This window comes from Phalangium opilio, unplaced genomic scaffold, assembly GCF_054372755.1.
Source record: "Phalangium opilio isolate 3A_F unplaced genomic scaffold, DU_Popi_V2 ptg000078l_1, whole genome shotgun sequence".
Classification (NCBI taxonomy): Eukaryota; Metazoa; Arthropoda; class Arachnida; order Opiliones; family Phalangiidae; genus Phalangium; species Phalangium opilio.
Window position 1 is genome coordinate 3,051,916 of NW_028324186.1, and position 18,059 is coordinate 3,069,974.

The following is an 18,059-nucleotide window of genomic DNA, read 5'->3' on the forward strand; positions in this document are numbered from 1 at the left end:
TTCGCAAGGGTTGTCGGGAAATATTCCAGTCCTAAGTCTATGATTCTCGGGGCATCTTTGGTGTAGATCGAATAATAAATATCCGAAAGGTAAACTAGTAGCGTCACGGTAGGCATCGACAGCGAAACGCCATTTATCGGCAAACATTTGTCTAGCTATTATTGAACTTTGCAATTTGTCTCTAGGAGATTTCATAAGAATAAGATAATGAGCGTTCAAAGAAACATCTCTAGAGTCTTTGGATGGAATACGTTTTGGACGATATAAATTACACTCAAGTTGCGATGATGCGTTCCCTTGGTAAAAAGAGAACCAACTTCTCCTTTGTTCTCGGTCATCAAGTCATCAATGATTAAAAGGCAAGGCTTACCGCCTGTATATTCTGATAAATCTGGCATACCTTGTTTGAAAACCACAAATTTTCTCAAACTTTCGAAAAAAGGTTGCCATTCACCGTAGAACCAATGTATTTCGCTTATATTAGGGGAAAACATGGCTTCCCTGTTCTCTAATATTTTGTATATATATATATATATATATATATAGATGAGATCGACACGTAAAATGAACAATTGCAATTTCGAAAATACATGGGGTATTTAAGGAAGCATTGACGAAAAAATTAGTTAATCCCAGGACATTTCATCGAGACGAAAATGACTAATTGACAATATAGATAAAAAAAAACAATATGGCTAGACTTTATATAACGACTAAATACATGTTGACTAGATAAATATATAAATAAATTAATATCACCGGGACTGACTAGATAAATAAATAAATAAATAAATAAAAAAGAAGAGACCCCTCACAGAAATAGATACTGTCGAATGTACTCAAACTCGGTAACCGTTAGGTAGCGTGCGGAAATCTTCAATTAACCTAACCTTATCCACCACAGTTCTATAAACCTTGGATTGGTCGACACTTATTACAGTGTGATCAGCCTTTCGGCGTATTTGCTTGGGGATTGGTACTTGGATTGGTTCCGCCGGCGGTTCGTAAATGCCTATAAGTCCCATTAACCGATCCATGTTAACCAAATCTCTGGTGGTATGGTTAAGTCGGAACCCCTTAACCTTCATCTCGACGGCTGTCGATCCGGTATCAGGGTTCACAACTCGGATTCCGTAGTTCTTACATCCACCACTCGCATATTCTTCGATGTAGGCCGCGGGTCCGTACTTTTCAAGCTCACTGGTCATTTCACGTAGGAAATTCCCAGTTTCGATTTCGACGCCCCCTGGTGTGTAAACGTACAGTATCGAATCAGTGTCTGTATATAAAACAGACTCACCCAAGCGTTCGAGGTAGGAATAAAGCTTAATCCTGGCCATGGCAGTGGTGTAGGCTGCGATCGGAACACTGAAATTTTTATTAATTGGGTCAATCTCGTTGATATAACACCACTTAGCAACGCAAATGTCGTCGCTAACTGGTATCAACGTCTTGACCTCAATTGCTGGGTCATAGAACAAGTTAAAGAACTTCTGTGGATCATCGAAGACTTCTACCTTGTCAAGGCGAGTCCTCTCACCAAATTTGACCCAAAACGAATTCAAACACAGTTTGGCGATGGTACGCTTGCCAGCGTTCTTCTCGATACAGCTAGGATCAAGTTTTACCCCTTCCTTTTCGTAGTACTCGGCTACGTATTGATCTTTCTGCGCTTGGGTTACTACGTCAGAAGGCCAGCCGCTAATTTCCTGTTTTAGCTTCAGAAAGCAGTTGACGTAATTGTTAAAAAGCCCGCAACTTTTTGTTAAGGGGTCGTACTGAGATATTTTGTACGACCAGGCTTCGTGGATTTTAACAACCACGTAACTCTTTCTAACTGCTAAATGGACTTCGTCCGCCACAAACGTCCCCCTAATAACTCTTTCCTCGTCGGAATGTGTGCAATCCCCCTGATATTTGTTTTCAGCGCCCAGCTGACACAGGGCAAAGCACAATTTCCCCCCGATCTTTTGGGGTAAAACGGGGTGGAAGAGGTTACGAGGGGGAAGGATATCCAGTTTAATAAAACCTTCAATCTCGTTAATGGGTGGGAAGCTGTCTGTCAAGATCGTAGGGTGGCCGTATGGTAGTTTACCGTATTTGTTACACCATGGATACAGACTAGTGACGTCGACATATCGAATCTCCTCTCCAGGCTTAACCTTGTGATGAAGACATAGAGCGGAAGTACGTCCCCCGAAAAATGCGTTACGGGTATTGAGTGGTGCCCACGCATCGATTTGGATATGAATAGAAGATAGAAAGGTGTTAATTTCGGGCTTTTGCTCCCTCAATTTGTGGAATTTCGATTACCTTATACCCCACCTCCCTAAGCCTCTTATTACGCTTGAAATCGAGGTAGAGCACCCGCCCCCGCACATTCGTCCAATGGTATTTCCGCTGCCTCGGCTAATTCCTCCGCCATCTTCCTAAGCCTCTCTCCTGATTTTTTACTAATATCGGTACGACATAGTGTTTTGAAATCCGCCTCGAGGCTTTTGTCAAGGGGATGCATTGTATGACCCCTGTGTATTCTAGCAAAAACTAGAGAATAAGGGAAGCATAGCCGATCGTTGTTTTTGATTTGTATAATACATTTTTTCTCCCTGGCAAAAGTCTCGAAGCTACAGATTCCAATAGCCTTTCCTCGGCGAGCGCCTTGGTGCAACCTCACACGCTGTATGGTTATTCCTATAGAACCGAGAAAAAACTTTGATCCTCCTTCGGAATTATACGCCTTCTAGTATGAATCCAATATCTATTTGATCCCTTCTTCTAAAACTAAAGTCTGCGGTTTGAATGCCTGGATTATTAATGCTTGTCATTGAAATTGCAATCATGTCATCGGGCAAACAGTCGTCCAAAACGTATTCTAGGAAGTCGCTTACAGATTCGACGATGTTATTGTCAAATTGTACTTCCATTTCCCATCCATCAAGATTAAAATTGGGGAAGGACACTACCCCGCTAGAAAGTACGTTTACACCTGGTGGTGCAACTAGCGGAGATGGAGGTGGAGGAGAAAGAACCCCACCCCCTAACTGTCCTTCCCCCAAATCCATTGACTCATTCTGAGATGGAGCTATAGGAGGGGTAGTATAACCGTATAAGAAAGAAACATCGTCGTTTTGAAACGCCTCTTCCAGAGGCGATAAAGGAGGAGAAGGGCTATTGTTTGCCATAGACTGCGAGGTAATGTTAAACATAGACGGGGGTGTAGAATAGTTTGCCATAAACGTGTCATCGGCATTTAAAAAGGCTATTTCTAACGAGTCTGGAAAGTCGACTAAAAAACTATCAACTTCAATAGGGAGTTCAATTTCTACATTAGAGTTGGCCATTGCGATAATTTAAAAATACAGATACCACAAAATACTAATAATAAATCTGAATAGGCCTAAATAATAATACTAAAACACAAAAATATACTAAAACAATAAAACAGTAATGTACTTATAAAAAACTAAAATGAAAGTACTTATAAAAAATTGAAAGTATTTATAAAAATTTAAGTACTTGTAAAATACTAAGTTAAAAATTCTAAAACACTTGTAAAAAATTGAAAATACTTGTAAAACTAAATGAAAATACTAAAACACTTGTAAAAACTAAGTTAAAATACTAAAATACTTATAAAAAATTTAAAATACTAAAACACGTGTTAAAAATACTAAAGCACTATGATATGGGCACGGAAAAACTCACAAGTGTTGTTTGGGAGCAGAAGAGTTCTTGGCTTGCATCAACAGCGGTCAGAACTAAACTGATGAGTAGCCTAGAGTGATCCGCCCTTTTATACTTTCGTGATACAATTAGAAAAAAAATAGATCCCCTCATTGTCATAAACATGTCTTAACACGTTTGGGCTAGTCATAAAACACTCTAAATATAAATTCCGCTGATAACAATACAACTGGTTCGACCACGCCCCCTTTTAAGGTCCTAAACCATCTGGTGTGGGGACCAATTAAAGAATTGACAAAATAAATTCTTTTGTTAGTGTTCAGCCCTCTTTTATGGCCATAGAAGTCTTGGAATGACCCAAAAAGACAAAGGGAATAGATGCTTTTGTACAAGTTCAGTCCCCCCCTTTTCAAGTTCATAAACCAACCTGTGGGGTGGCCCAATTAAAGAAAAATAAATTCCAATGCATCTCAGGGACCCGAGGTCATTCACCCCTCCCTAAAGCCATAAATGATTTTGAGGAACTGTCAAGACTGAAAATAGGAATGATTTTGATAAATTTAGTTAGAATTTATTTCAACGCTTTAAACATTTGAAATGTTTTTTTTTCAAATGACGCGTTTCGTGTTGTTAAAATGTAATGAATACGACTGTTTTCGTTCCGATGGATTATTCAATTCCCTATGTATTCCTATGGGATTTTAGGAATTTTAAATGACGCGTTTCGCGTGGGTATAATGCAATGTAAATGTTCAAAAACGTTTTACTTTTAACACGAAATGTGTTGAGAAAAACTAAGTAACACCCTACACTATCACCACTGAAAAGGTTTTATCAAGGATGTAGTAGGTATAATAGCATTACAAAGAACAAATTAAGGAAAAAATTATATTTATTTCGAGTTACATTTCAAGTTTTTTGATTGGTTCTTTTATAATTTAGAAACGTAATAAGGTATGGAATATATTACAATAATAGGACCTAACTTTCATGTCGCAAAAGTTCTTGAATAAACATTTCAATTATAGCTTTCTCGAGATTAACGCGTTTAATTCTTAGTACAATATCGTCATTCGCAGTAAGTGTTGTTGGTATGGGTTGGGTTGGCGGAATGACTTTTTCTTTCTCCCACTCTTCTTGAGGGGCATCTCTGTACTTTCTGTTTGGTGGCATGTCTTTAGTCAATGGGTTTTGGATGAATATACGCATGTTATTTGTTGGTAATCCTTGAAGTAATGGACAGTCTGCCTTGAATTTCTGATGCTCTTCGAAAACATTGTCGTTAGGTTCCCATCCTCGTAGCGTTAAGTCACAAAAATGGCATTTAACAGCGTCCGTCCCCGAACTTAAATAGTAAAACCCATGACGGGCTAGTTCTGACGGTTTTACAAACGTATTCGCAAATGCACCAAACGTTTCTAGACGGGTAATTTCTCGATTCATCTTATCCTGGCGGTGTCTAACAATCTAATGAGGTCCTGACCAAATCAGACGCTATTTATACCCCAAATAAGGGGATGAAAGGTTAGATTCTAATGGATGCTGTTACTAAGCAGACGTTAATTCGCGAAGCTCTTCCAAAGCCAGGGAAAATACTGGCAGTTACTTTCATCCTAGTAACTGTATTCCTAGTTGAATTTGCATTTTGGTATTTTAAAAATATTACTTTAATTTCGGGTAACGCAACAAAGACAAAACATGTTGAGACTTCGGGGCAAACACCTGGAATCAATTAAATGTTTCGTAGTATGAAGAGTCGCCAACTAACAAAGCAATAAATCCGAAAATAGATTCCATTCATAACAATACAACTGATTCGACCATGCCCCTAAACCCAATAAGACACGTCTATATAGTAAAAATAAAAACGGATGGGGATTAATTCTTTTGTTCAAGTTCTGTCCCTTTTTATGGCCATAGACCCGTCAACGCGTTGTTACGTATAAATAAAAAAAGCCGATGGAATGTCTTAACACGTTTGTGTGAGTCATAACTCAATCTAAATACAGATTCCATTGATAACAATGCAACTAGTTTAGCCACGCCCCCTTTTAAGGTACTAAACCATCTGGCCAATAAAGGGCAATAAAAAAGAAAAGCACCAGTCAATATACCCTCAGGCTAAGTACCAACCCCGCATTCAAGAAAATCACGCAATAAAGATCATTCAGTCCTCAGCTTTTAAGCCGTAAAGACCTGTAGCAAGAATGTCCACCAAAGTAGGAGCTTACCGCGTGAACGCCCGTGTTAGACTCGGGGCTGAATGCTCTGCCGTTTTCGGGGTCAATGGATTCAAGCCAAGCCTACTTTTGACAAAGAAGGACGGAACAATTCTCACCATCTCGGAAGACGTTTTGAAGGAATTTATGGAGGAGTGGACGGAGATCTATTCAGCTATAGAAAGTGGTGACTGGGGTAATTATCGTTACTTGAACTTGAAAATAACAAGACGGCCCAAGGGCTCGTAATAGTAGCCGTATCGTACGAGTGAATAGCCCCTCTATACCCTACCCTAATGAGTGGATAACCCCTCTATACCTTACCCTAATGAGTGAATAGCGTTATCTTTTTCTATGCTTAATTGATTTACCGTGCATAAAATCAGAGTTAATAGCCCCTCGATTCCGGCAAATCGAAGAACAGATAGTTTTTAGTGATAATCCCCTTAACGAGTTCACAACATAGACTTATGCCGATGCACACTTATCGCATCTTATTAATTTCTAACAAGGACTTATGCCGAGAAACTTTTGAAAGGGAAAGTTTAGTTATAGTGATTATCCCCTCGATTTACCTTTAGCAATGCTAAAATGATCAAACGCATAACGCTCATTTAACACTATGTTAGCTTTATCTAAACCCACATTTGAATTAACCGCCAAAACTTTCCAGTCAAACATAGCATAGATGACGATAGCTACCGAACGAGAACGAAACACATGAGGAGCGCGCTAGGAAACGGGGAAAATCGTTATCTATTTAATTAGCACATAAATAAAAGGAAATAAATATAAAAAGCCCAAACATTTAAATTCATAAGTATCCGACCCCACAGATAAAAATTCAAAAGTTTCCGACCCCACAGATTAAGAGGTACCCCACCCCACATCACATTTTAGAGATAAAAATAAATAATAAAAAACTCGGAGTTTCTATCAAGTCTCTATGGTTTAGTGGTTAGAATGTCTGTCTTCTGCGCCAGCGACCCTGGTTCGATTCCCGGGTCTGACCTGAAAAATTTTAATTAAAATTAAATCTCTAACCGAGCCCAGTTACCCCTATGGGTGGGTTGTGGTATTATAAAGTTCCTTTTAAGCTAAAATCTGACGATAACGAAAGCGAAAACTCCAGCCACGACTACTACTACTACTATTACTACTACGGCTCGGGTCAAACTAAGAGCCTATCGTATACTACGATATGGCTAAAAATAACCGTTATGTAGGGGAATATAGTATTCGACGATGGCAGCGTATTCACGCTAACAAAGGCCGAGGCAGGGAAACTGAACGAGAAATTTAGTTTTATGAGATTTCACTTCAAGCTTTTAAATGATCAAGCCGAAGTTATTAAATGCATGTACGAAGCTATTGTAAAACGCATGATTGATATATATCAAAAATATTATGTAAGTCGCGGTACTATGTCTCACAATGATTACGCCCGTGTGAAAAATTAGTGTGTATAGTTCCTTCGAGCATTTTCGAAGACTTTTGTAACTTAGTTCGTGACAAAAACTTGACGCGTAAACTTTAATTATATAATTTATTCTACATTTGCTTAAATAGCGACGCGTACATTCGCGAATTAATTGGAATTGATTGTGTTCATTAAAAGTTTTGACTAAAACCCGAGTCGTAATAATAATAAGCCTAGAATAACCTAGCATAAGCCTATCTTGCAGGATCTAATATAGCATAAGCCTATCTTTTCAGGATCTACCATACCATAAGCCTAGCATAAGCCTACCCCTACAGGTACCAGCCACGTGACGTCATAAAAAAATTAGCCGTGACGTCATCAAGAAAACCACCACCAGGTGGCTCAACAATTCAAATTTTCCCCATCTCCTCCCCCCTCAATTCCCCCCATCTCCCCCCACCCCCGGGATGGCTTTAAAACCCAGGTTTTACCCCCACCCTGAAAGGGGGGAAGAAGGGGGTTAAAACCTGGGTTACAAGGCCACCCTTACTCTCTGTCGCTAGAAATCAAATGTTAAAAATAGCTATGTTTAAAATTATTTTAGGAATAAAGTTTCTTAAAACGACTTAAATAGAACTAAGGTAGATTTCTGACAACTAAAATAATTAATATAAATTATATTTATTTAGTTATTTAAGAAAAACCTCTTAATTTGGTAGTTAGCCCTCGTCTCACCTCGGAGAGGTTTATTTTAGTTTCGCAACTTGTTCTCTTATTCTACAGATAACTCTCGGATAAGTTTCTACTTCTTAATTGTTTCAACATGTTACGATGAAAACTAGTAGATAGGCCGAGTGTTAAATGTAATAAAAATCTATTTAATTTTAAGGGTTTTAAAACGGATTTGTTGTGACGGTCGCCTAATTTGTTAACATAACTAGCGCCACTCCCCTGATATGCATTAAATATGGTTTTAAAATATGATGAATAGGTGATCTACTTTAAATTTCGGTTTTACACTACACATACGTGGTAGTATAATAAATTGAATGAAAATAATTTACTTGGTATTGAAATCCGACGATAATACACTGGCATAAAATTCAGCGCTCAGAACACTATAAAAATAAGTTGAAAACTAAAATCAGGGTCAGATTCCAAAAATACCGTTCAAAATCCTATAATAAGGGTTAAATTCCCAAAATACCGTTCAAAATCCTAAAATCCTGGTCAAAGTTTCAAAATCCTAAAATCCAAGTCAAAATTCCAAAATCATTTTGAAAATCCCAAAATCTTGAAATCCCGTACACAAAATCGCTCCATGTCCGGCCCCTCGCGAAATTCAATTTAAATCAAAAACGGGATATGTTGAGAAGTCAGAATAGATGTTTTATTTGCTTACGCACCACGCATCTAATGACTGACTGCCCATCCCCTTTTCCCGAATGTAAGCAACGCAAAAAACGCCACAACTATTCAATTTGCGATGAAAATCCCTCTAATAAAAACAAAACTCCTGCCGACGAGGGGCAGGACTCGGGCAGGACGCTGAGAAATCAAAACCCCCATTAGCTGTAAACCAAAACTGCTCTGTAGTGAGCGCAATAGGCGCGGAGAACGCGGAAAAGGGTTGGTTCTATTGCAAAGGGTAAGACAAGAAACCCTGAAAAACAAGAATCCGCATTAGAAGTAAGAGGATTACTAGACCCACGCTCTATGTGTAGATTTATAGAAGAACAGGTATCTCACGAATTAAATCTACCAGTAATTGGGGAAAAACTAATCGAGGTATATCATTTCGGTAGCCCCGAGCCCGTATCTGAAATAAGAAGAAAGGTTACGTTAACTCTACAGATAAACACAAAACCATCAAGATAAACGCGATAGAGGTGCCATACCTATGCAAATCTTTATCGGTGGCAAACAGTCAAGAGGTGGAGAATTTCATACAAAACAAAGGGTGGGATCTTGCGGATAAGCCCACAATAAATGGCCCCAAAAATTCCGACATCCAATTTTTGGTAGGAGGAGATTACTATTATGAAATATACCAAAACTACATTCACAGATTCAGTGATAGTAAGATAGTGGCCATTATAACTCTGTTTGGGTACGCTCTACAAGGCCCTACTGATTCTGATAACAATGGTATTTCAAACAATTGCACCATTATTAGCATGTGAGTTAGTGTAAGGGAGATTTCCGACAGGTTGAAAGTATTTTGGGACTTCGAAAGTATAGGGATTACAGAAGGGGACCCGATAAAAAACATAAATCAAAAGGACGAAGAAGTCATAAAGAAATTCGAAGATGAAATTAAATTTGATGGAAAGAAATATAACGTGTCTTTTCCATTCAAAACCGAAAAGGACATCCTACCCAATAACTTAGGCATAGTTTCCAAACGTAAAGGTTTTTTAGTGTCAAAATTCCAAAAAGACCCACAGCTCTATAGCGATTATAAAGGCGTTATAGATGAACAGATCAGCCTAGGTATCGTCGAAGAGGTTCCCCCCGGCGACAAGGGTGGTATCGGAACATATTACCTACCATATCGCGCTGTTAAAAGAGAGCAAGTAGAAACCACGAAAATTCGCGTAGTTTTCGATGGATCTAGTCACGCCAAGGGGGCCCTTCTTTAAACGATTGCTTGAACACTGGGCCAAATCTAAACCTAGATCTGCTTCTATTGTTAAAATTTCGTATAAATAACATCGCCATCAATCACAGCTGACATTGAAAAAGCGTTCTTGATGGTGGGGTTAAACCCGTCCGGGAGGGACCATGTTAGATTCCTATGGGTCAGAGAGAAAAACGAAAACATTGTGCCTAACCAGTACAGTCGCCGCAATTAAAAACTTTCTCTCTCGCGACGTCTTGTTTCAATCATAAGCCGCAAATTATTGATCTGATACAATGGGTATAAAAAAACGTATCTTATATTGTTGTTTCAATAAATTTTTTACTAAGCGTTTTTTTTTCACTCTCCACTTTCCATTTCCAACTGCTAAATAGGGGGTTTTGAATGATTGGGATGATTTTAAAGAGAAGGTGAACAGTTGAGCATAGCTCGTCCGAATTACCGAATGACATTCCAGTAAAGGGAGAGTGATGTTAATTGCAATTTTCTGAATACACGTCCCCCACGGAATCAATGCCTTGAGCCATATTGCACAAAGATATAATCAACAATTGTGGAATGAAACTTAAAATCTTCCTCCGGTGAAGATATGGCCACGGGTGCGACATTCTGTTCCACTATGGTTCGCAAATGCCAGGGGGTGGAGAAAGATTTCTATCTAGATTAGTGGGCGATTTTTGATGTCAGATTCAACATAAGTCTGCACGAACGTTTGGTTGAAAACGGCGCATTTCGGAGAGAACCATCTAGAAATTCAATGGCCAACCAATTTCCTCAATATGTCACCCATTGAAAACCGCTTGATGGAGGAAATAAAGGTTCACTGAAAAGGAGAATACCCACATTCAAAGTATAGCATGGGTCACAAAGTGGTGCCTACATTTGAGAAAGTGGTTGTGTTCATTGTCTTCAACTAATTGGGATTCGCCATAATCAAGATGACGAACCTTTCTCAAGAAACCCTTTATTTACAATGCGAAATTAGTATTATACTAAAGTTACACTAGTCTTAGCAGTGTATCCCATGGCAAATTATGTTCTTATTGACAATCAATGGCATCTGCTGAGCTGCACGAAGTATTAAATCCTTGAAGGTTAAGTAAGGACGCAATGTAGAGTGTGTATATATTTTATTGAGAACTACCCAACCAACATAACAAGTTAAATAAAGAATAAAGACACTTTGCTAATTACTATCGAACATATATTCTTAATTATGAACATGGTTAGGATAAATACATTTATGCGTTTTCATTTTTAATTTCATTATGCGATTAATATTTGACATCTTACCGTTGGCGTTTACAACCTGTTGCATTCTCTGCGGCATTGATGAAAACAGATTGTTTATATAATCGGGCCACTCACCAACCTCTTCCCATGCCGCCTGGATGATGGTGAAAAGTTCGTCCTTATCATTGGGAATTATATTGTTCTGGGATACAATCCTTTTCATAATCGCCGCTTATGGTGAAAATGGGCGATTGACCGACAAACCAAGACCTGGAACTCCACGCCTTACCACTGCAGAAGAAGACGACGTTATTGCTGCTCTTGTTGTGAATAATCCTACCACCACGGTTCGATCTGTAAAATCCATCATGGAATTGGAAGCGTCGGAAACAACGATTAGAAACCGATTACGTGACGTTGGGCTACACAGTCGTATCGCCGCGGAGAAGCCATATCTCAAACCAGAGCACGAACAAGAACGCCTAGCATTTGCGCGCGCTCACCTGCACTGGAGGAACGAATGGGATGAAGTTGTCATCAGCGACGAATCAACATTTTGTTCATCTACGGACCATCACGTAAGAGTGTGGAGAGAGAAAGGGACCCGATATGATGCGGCTAACATTCATTCAATCCGGAATAGCGGACGGTTTTCTGTGCCAGTGTGGGGTTATATTTCAAAACATGAAATTGGCACCTTAGCACGAATAGAAGGGCACCTAAATTCCGATAAGTATATTGATGTATTGGAACATACGTTTTTCCCTCATGTTGTAGACAATCATTTTCCGGACGGTAAATTTATATTTCAACAAGATAATTCGAGTATACACAAGTCACGTGCAACCATGGCGTATTTGAAGGAGAATCATCCGGAAATAGATCTAATTACCTGGCCAAGAAATTCACCCGACTTATCTCCAATCGAAAACGTCTGGGCGATTATGAAAAGGATTGTATCCCAGAACAATATAATTCCCAATGATAAGGACGAACTTTTCACCATCATCCAGGCCGCATGGGAAGAGGTTGGTGAGCGGCCCGATTATATAAACAATCTGTTTTCATCAATGCCGCAGAGAATGCAACAGGTTGTAAACGCCAACGGTAAGATGATCAAATATTAATCGCATAATGAAATTAAAAATGACAACGCATAAATGTATTTATCCTAACCATGTTCATAATTAAGAATAAATGTTCGATAGTAATTAGCAAAGTGTCTTTATTCTTTATTTAACTAGTTATGTTGGTTGGGTAGTTCTCAATAAAATATATACACACTCTACATTGCGTCCTTACTTAACCTTTAAGGATTTAATGCTTCGTGCAGCTCAGCAGATTCCATTGATTCTCAAAAAGATAATAATTTGCCATCGGATACACTGCTAAGACTAGTGGAACTTTAGTATAATGCTAATTTCGCATTGTAAATAAAGTGTTTCTTGAGAAAGGTTCGTCATCTTCGTTATGGCGAATCCCAATTAGTTGAATACAAAGAACACAACCACTTCCTCAAATGTAGGCACCACTTTGTGACCCATGCTATGCTTTGAATGTGGGTATTCTCCTTTTCAGTGAACCTGTATTTCCTCCACCAAGCGGTTTTCAATGGGTGACATATTGAGGGAATTGGTTGGCCATTGAATTTCTAGATGGTTCTCTCCGAAATGCGCCGTTTTCAACCAAACGTTCGTGCAGACTTATGTTGAAACTGACATCAAGAATCGCCCACTAATCTAGATAGAAATCATTCTCCACCCCCTGGCATTTGCGAACCATAGTGGAACAGAATGTCGCACCCGTGGCCATATCTTCACCGGAGGAAAATTTGAAGTTTCATTCCACAATTGTTGATTATATATTTGTGCAACATTAAAGGGGATCTCTATCCATAAAAATATGGCTCAAGGCATTGATTCCGTGGGGGACGTGTATTCAGAAAATTGCAATTAACATCACTCTCCCTTTACTGGAATGTCATTCGGTAATTCGGACGAGCTATGCTCAACTGTTCACCTTCTCTTTAAAATCATCCCAATCATTCAAAACCCCCTATTTAGCAGTTGGAAATGGAAAGTGGAGAGTGGAAAAAAAACGCTTAGTAAAAAATTTATTGAAACAACAATACAAGATACGTTTTTTTATACCCATTGTATCAGATCAATAATTTGCGGCTTATGATTGAAACAAGACGTCGCGAGAGAGAAAGTTTTTAATTGCGGCGACTGTACAAAATAATGCTAATAGCCCGAGTACCCTTCGGGATAAATTCCTCGCCATTTTTGTTGGGGGGACCATAAAATACCACATTCACAATTGCAAGGGAGCAGACCCTAAAATCGTAAAAGTTCTGGATGAATCGGTATACGTCGATAATCTAGGGACTGGGGAGGAGAATGTCCAGGGGGCATTCGAATTATCGCAAGGTATATATCAATTAATGATTGCCGCGAATATGCGTTTCAGAAAGTGGAGGACAAATAGTCCCGAACTTAGAGACATGTGTTAAACGTACGACTGAAATCACGAAGGTGAAGAAATATTCAGAGGAGAAACGGACCCCGAAATAGTAAAAATACTAGGCATCAAATGGGACACAGGTTTAGACAAATTCTCATTCAATTTGGAAACCATACTCGAGAAGCTACAAAACGAAAAAGTAACAAACGCTCAGTTTTGAGTTCGGTTGCCAAAATATTTGATCCGATCGGTCTTTTGGCGCCTTACGTCACAAGAGCTAAACTGATTTTCCACGGGATTTGGAAAATCAAAGACAAAAATTGGGATAGCACCCTACCGGACGAAATAACAAAGGCATTCGAAACTTGGGCAAACGAAATGCCACAGATATCAAAATTAGAAATTCCCCGAAAATATTTTGGAGGAGAAAGGGTAGTTACGCAAGAGCTTCACTGCTTTTGCGACGATAGCTTGGGCGCCAATGCGTGCGCTGTCTATGAAAGATTTACGACCACTTCTCAAAGGGTGGACTAGTCACTCATAACGTCAAAAACTCGGGTAGCACCCCTTAAAGGGAAACACACTCTACCCAGGTTAGAGCTGATGGGTTGTTATTTAGGCGTTAGTTTAGTTGATTACATTAAGCCAACCTTTAAAGAAAATCTTGAAGCCGTTTACTATTGGTCGGATTCCACAATAGCAATATCTTGGATAAGAGACGAAAAGGATAAATTCACACCTTTCGTATCCAACAGAATAGCCGAAATACACAAACATTCGAACCCCAAAAGTTGGGCTCACTGCCCAGGCACACAAAATCCCGCAGACCTCCCCACAAGGGGTCTGTCGGCGGATAAATTGGTCAACAATCAATTATGGTTTTCGGGGCCGCCTAGATTAATTTTGGGAAAATCCGAATGGCCAAACAAACATTTAAACGATCTAAAACTAGATGAAACTAAACTAGAAAACTTTGAAAAAGAAAAACGAAAAGTTTTAACCTTAGCGGTTGAAATAAAAGCACCCAAAAGCTTAGAAAATTTGATAGACATTAACAAATTTAGTTCTATAGGGCGCCTTTTACGAGTAACGGCATTAGTATTTAGGTTCTACGAGCTTAAAATGGGTATTAACAATAGGACGGGGCCAATCCCGGCCGAAGAAATGGGTAGGGCTGAATTGAGATGGGTCAAACATACCCAAGGAAGAGAATTTAAACCTGAAATAAACGCTTTAAAAATTAATCAACCAATTAACCCGAAATCAAAAATACTTTCTCTAAATCCCCACCTAAATGAGGACGGGATTCTTTGCGTTGGGGGAGATTGCAAAAATCTCTCATGTCATACGCGAAAAAGCACCCAATCATTCTGCCCAAAAATAAGCTTTCAGAATTAATAACAAATGGTAGTCATTGGCAAATGTTGCACGGGAGAGTGCAAACCACCCTCGCGCAAACCCGTGAACAATACTGGATCATAGCGGGAAGGCAGATGACAAAGGCTTGTCATCTCCGATTGTTTAATTTGTAAAAGGTTTGCGGCTAAACCTTATCATGCTCCAACAGCACCCCTACCGTTAGAAAGAATCAACAAAGCGCCCCCATTTAGGGTAACAGCAATAGATTTTGCAGGACCGTTGTATATATCTAACGGGAAATTTAAAACCAAGTGTTACATCTGCTTGTTTACTTGTGGTGTAACTAGGGCGATGCATTTGGAACTGGCGCACTCAATGAAAACGGACGATTTCTTGCTGGCATTCAGGCGTATGGTCGGTAGGAGAGGAATCCCACATTCGATATTTAGTGATAATGCTCTCACTTTTAAGAGAGGGGACCAGGATTTCCAATCGATTGGAAAACCAATTGAAAGAAATTTTGCGGACAAAAAGGTATTTCATGGAATTATATTGTATATTTATATTATATTATATATTTTAGTTAATTCGACATTACGGCTATGAACGATGGGAAATGGCTCAGTGGTTCAGCATTCGACTGCAGATCGAGAGGTCCTTGTATCAAACCCGAGTTCTCCCTGTAGTAGCACGAATCATTCCGTTTATTTTAGTTAAATCGACATTACGGCTATGAACAAGGGGGAATAGCACAGTGGTAGAGCATTTTACTATAGATCGAGAGGTCTTTGGTTCAAACCCGAGTTCCCCCTGTAACAGCACGGATCATTCCTTTTATTTTAGTTAAATCGACATTACGGCGAGGAACAAAGGGGAATAGCTCAGTGGTAGAGCATTCGACTGAGATCGCGAGGTCTTTGGTTCAAACCCGAGTTCCCCCTGTAATAGCACGGATCATTCCGTTTATTTTAGTTAAATCGACATTACGGCCTTTATCAAGGGGGAATAGCTCAGTGTTAGAGCATTCGACTGCAGATCGAGAGGTCCTTGGTTCACACCCGAGTTCCCCCTGTAAAAGCACGGATCATTCCGTTTATTTTAGTTAAATCGACATTACGGTTATGAACAAGGGGGAATAGCTCAGTGGTAGAGCATTCGACTGCAGATCGAGAGGTCCTTGGTTCAAACCCGAGTTCTCCCTGTAAAAGCACGGATCATTCCGTTTATTTTAGTTAAACGACATTACGGCTCTGAACAAGGGGGAATAGCTCAGTGGTAGAGCATTCGACTGCAGATCGAAAGGTCCTTGGTTCAAACCGGAGTTCCCCCTGTAATAGCACGCATCATTCCGTTTATTTTAGTTAAATCGACATTACGGCCTTTAACACGGGGGAATAGTTAAGTGGTAGAGCATTCAACTGCAGATCGAGAGGTCCTTGGCTCAAAACGAGTTCCCCCTGTAACAGCACGGATCATTCCGTTTATTTTAGTTAAATCGACATTACGGCTCTGAACAAGGGGGAATAGCTCAGTGGTAGAGCATTCGACTGCAGATCGAGAGATCCTTGGTTCAAACCCGAGTTCCCCATGTAACAGCACGGATCATTCCGTTTATTTTAGTTAAAACGACTTTGGGGCCTTGAACAAGGGGGAATAGCTCAGTGGTAGAGCATTCGACTGCAGATCGAGAGGTCCTTGGTTCAAACCCGAGTTCCCCCTGTAACAGCACGGATCATTCCGTTTATTTTAGTTAAATCGACATTACGGCTCTGAACAAGGGGAAATAGCTCAGTGGTAGAGCATTCGACTGGGGATCGAGAGGTCCTTGTATCAAACCCGAGTTCTCCCTGTAAAAGCACGGATCATTCCGTTTATTTTAGTTAAACGACATTACGGCTCTGAACAAGGGGGAATAGCTCAGTGGTAGAGCATTCGACTGCAGATCGAAAGGTCCTTGGTTCAAACCGGAGTTCCCCCTGTAATAGCACGCATCATTCCGTTTATTTTAGTTAAATCGACATTACGGCCTTTAACACGGGGGAATAGTTAAGTGGTAGAGCATTCAACTGCAGATCGAGAGGTCCTTGGCTCAAAACGAGTTCCCCCTGTAACAGCACGGATCATTCCGTTTATTTTAGTTAAATCGACATTACGGCTCTGAACAAGGGGGAATAGCTCAGTGGTAGAGCATTCGACTGCAGATCGAGAGATCCTTGGTTCAAACCCAAGTTCCCCATGTAACAGCACGGATCATTCCGTTTATTTTAGTTAAAACGACTTTGGGGCCTTGAACAAGGGGGAATAGCTCAGTGGTAGAGCATTCGACTGCAGATCGAGAGGTCCTTGGTTCAAACCCGAGTTCCCCCTGTAACAGCACGGATCATTCCGTTTATTTTAGTTAAATCGACATTACGGCTCTGAACAAGGGGAAATAGCTCAGTGGTAGAGCATTCGACTGGGGATCGAGAGGTCCTTGTATCAAACCCGAGTTCTCCCTGTAGTAGCACGGATCATTCCGTTTATTTTAGTTAAATCGACATTACGGCCTTTAACAAGGGGGAATAGTTAAGTGGTAGAGCATTCGATTGCAGGTCGAGAGGTCCTTGGTTCAAACCGAGTTCACCCTGTAACAGCACGGATCATTCCAATTATTTTAGTTAAATCGACATTACGGCTAGGAACAAGGAGGGACAACTCGCATTCGACTGCAGATCGAAAGGTCCTTGGTTCAAACCCGAGTTCCCCCTGTAACAGCACGGATCATTCAGTTTATTTTATTTAAAACGACATTACGACTATGAACAAGAGGAATAGCTTAGTGGTAGAGCATTCGACTGCAGATCGAGAGGTCCTTGGTTCAAACCCGAGTTCCCCCTGTAACAGCACGTATCATTCCGTTTATTTTAGTTAAATCGACATTACGGCCTTAAACAAGGGGGAATAGCTCAGTGGTAGAGCATTCGACTGCAGATCGAGAGGTCCTTGGTTCAAACCCGAGTTCCCCCTGTAACAGCACGGATTATACCCTTTATTTTAG

The 18,059-nt window shown here is 40.0% G+C and overlaps 2 protein-coding genes and 6 non-coding genes across 8 annotated transcripts; all 8 read left to right on the forward strand.

Annotated features, from left to right (window-relative positions):
• The first annotated feature begins 8,742 nt into the window (after positions 1 to 8,742).
• On the forward strand, positions 8,743 to 9,968 carry LOC149655136 (uncharacterized). Its single transcript, XM_089845039.1, has 3 exons — positions 8,743 to 8,773; positions 9,181 to 9,505; positions 9,563 to 9,968. Exons 1-3 carry the CDS (start codon positions 8,743 to 8,745, stop codon positions 9,966 to 9,968), a joined length of 762 nt encoding a protein of 253 aa, XP_089701165.1.
• A 3,824-nt stretch (positions 9,969 to 13,792) lies between these two features.
• LOC149655137 (uncharacterized) lies at positions 13,793 to 14,197 on the forward strand. Its single transcript, XM_089845040.1, has one exon. The coding sequence runs from the start codon at positions 13,793 to 13,795 to the stop codon at positions 14,195 to 14,197; it is 405 nt and encodes a 134-aa protein (XP_089701166.1).
• Positions 14,198 to 16,151: 1,954 nt separating this feature from the next.
• TRNAC-GCA (transfer RNA cysteine (anticodon GCA)) lies at positions 16,152 to 16,223 on the forward strand. Its single transcript has one exon. It is a non-coding gene; the product is annotated as a tRNA-Cys (tRNA).
• Positions 16,224 to 16,669: 446 nt separating this feature from the next.
• On the forward strand, positions 16,670 to 16,741 carry TRNAC-GCA (transfer RNA cysteine (anticodon GCA)). Its single transcript has one exon. It is a non-coding gene; the product is annotated as a tRNA-Cys (tRNA).
• Positions 16,742 to 16,799: 58 nt separating this feature from the next.
• TRNAP-GGG (transfer RNA proline (anticodon GGG)) lies at positions 16,800 to 16,871 on the forward strand. The gene has a single exon. It is a non-coding gene; the product is annotated as a tRNA-Pro (tRNA).
• Positions 16,872 to 17,317: 446 nt separating this feature from the next.
• Positions 17,318 to 17,389, forward strand: TRNAC-GCA (transfer RNA cysteine (anticodon GCA)). Its single transcript has one exon. It is a non-coding gene; the product is annotated as a tRNA-Cys (tRNA).
• A 58-nt stretch (positions 17,390 to 17,447) lies between these two features.
• Positions 17,448 to 17,519, forward strand: TRNAP-GGG (transfer RNA proline (anticodon GGG)). The gene has a single exon. It is a non-coding gene; the product is annotated as a tRNA-Pro (tRNA).
• Positions 17,520 to 17,956: 437 nt separating this feature from the next.
• TRNAC-GCA (transfer RNA cysteine (anticodon GCA)) lies at positions 17,957 to 18,028 on the forward strand. The gene has a single exon. It is a non-coding gene; the product is annotated as a tRNA-Cys (tRNA).
• The last annotated feature ends 31 nt before the right edge of the window (positions 18,029 to 18,059 follow it).

Excerpts from the sequence above, each read along its gene's own strand:
- LOC149655136 (XM_089845039.1), top strand. The coding sequence starts at position 8,743 with ATGACTGACTGCCCATCCCCTTTTCCCGAAT. Across the intron at positions 8,774-9,180 it reads CCCATCCCCTTTTCCCGAAT|ATAAACACAAAACCATCAAG; the intron begins GTAAGCAACGCA and ends TTAACTCTACAG. Across the intron at positions 9,506-9,562 it reads AATTGCACCATTATTAGCAT|TATAGGGATTACAGAAGGGG; the intron begins GTGAGTTAGTGT and ends GGACTTCGAAAG.
- LOC149655137 (XM_089845040.1), top strand. The coding sequence starts at position 13,793 with ATGGGACACAGGTTTAGACAAATTCTCATTCAATTTGGAAACCATACT.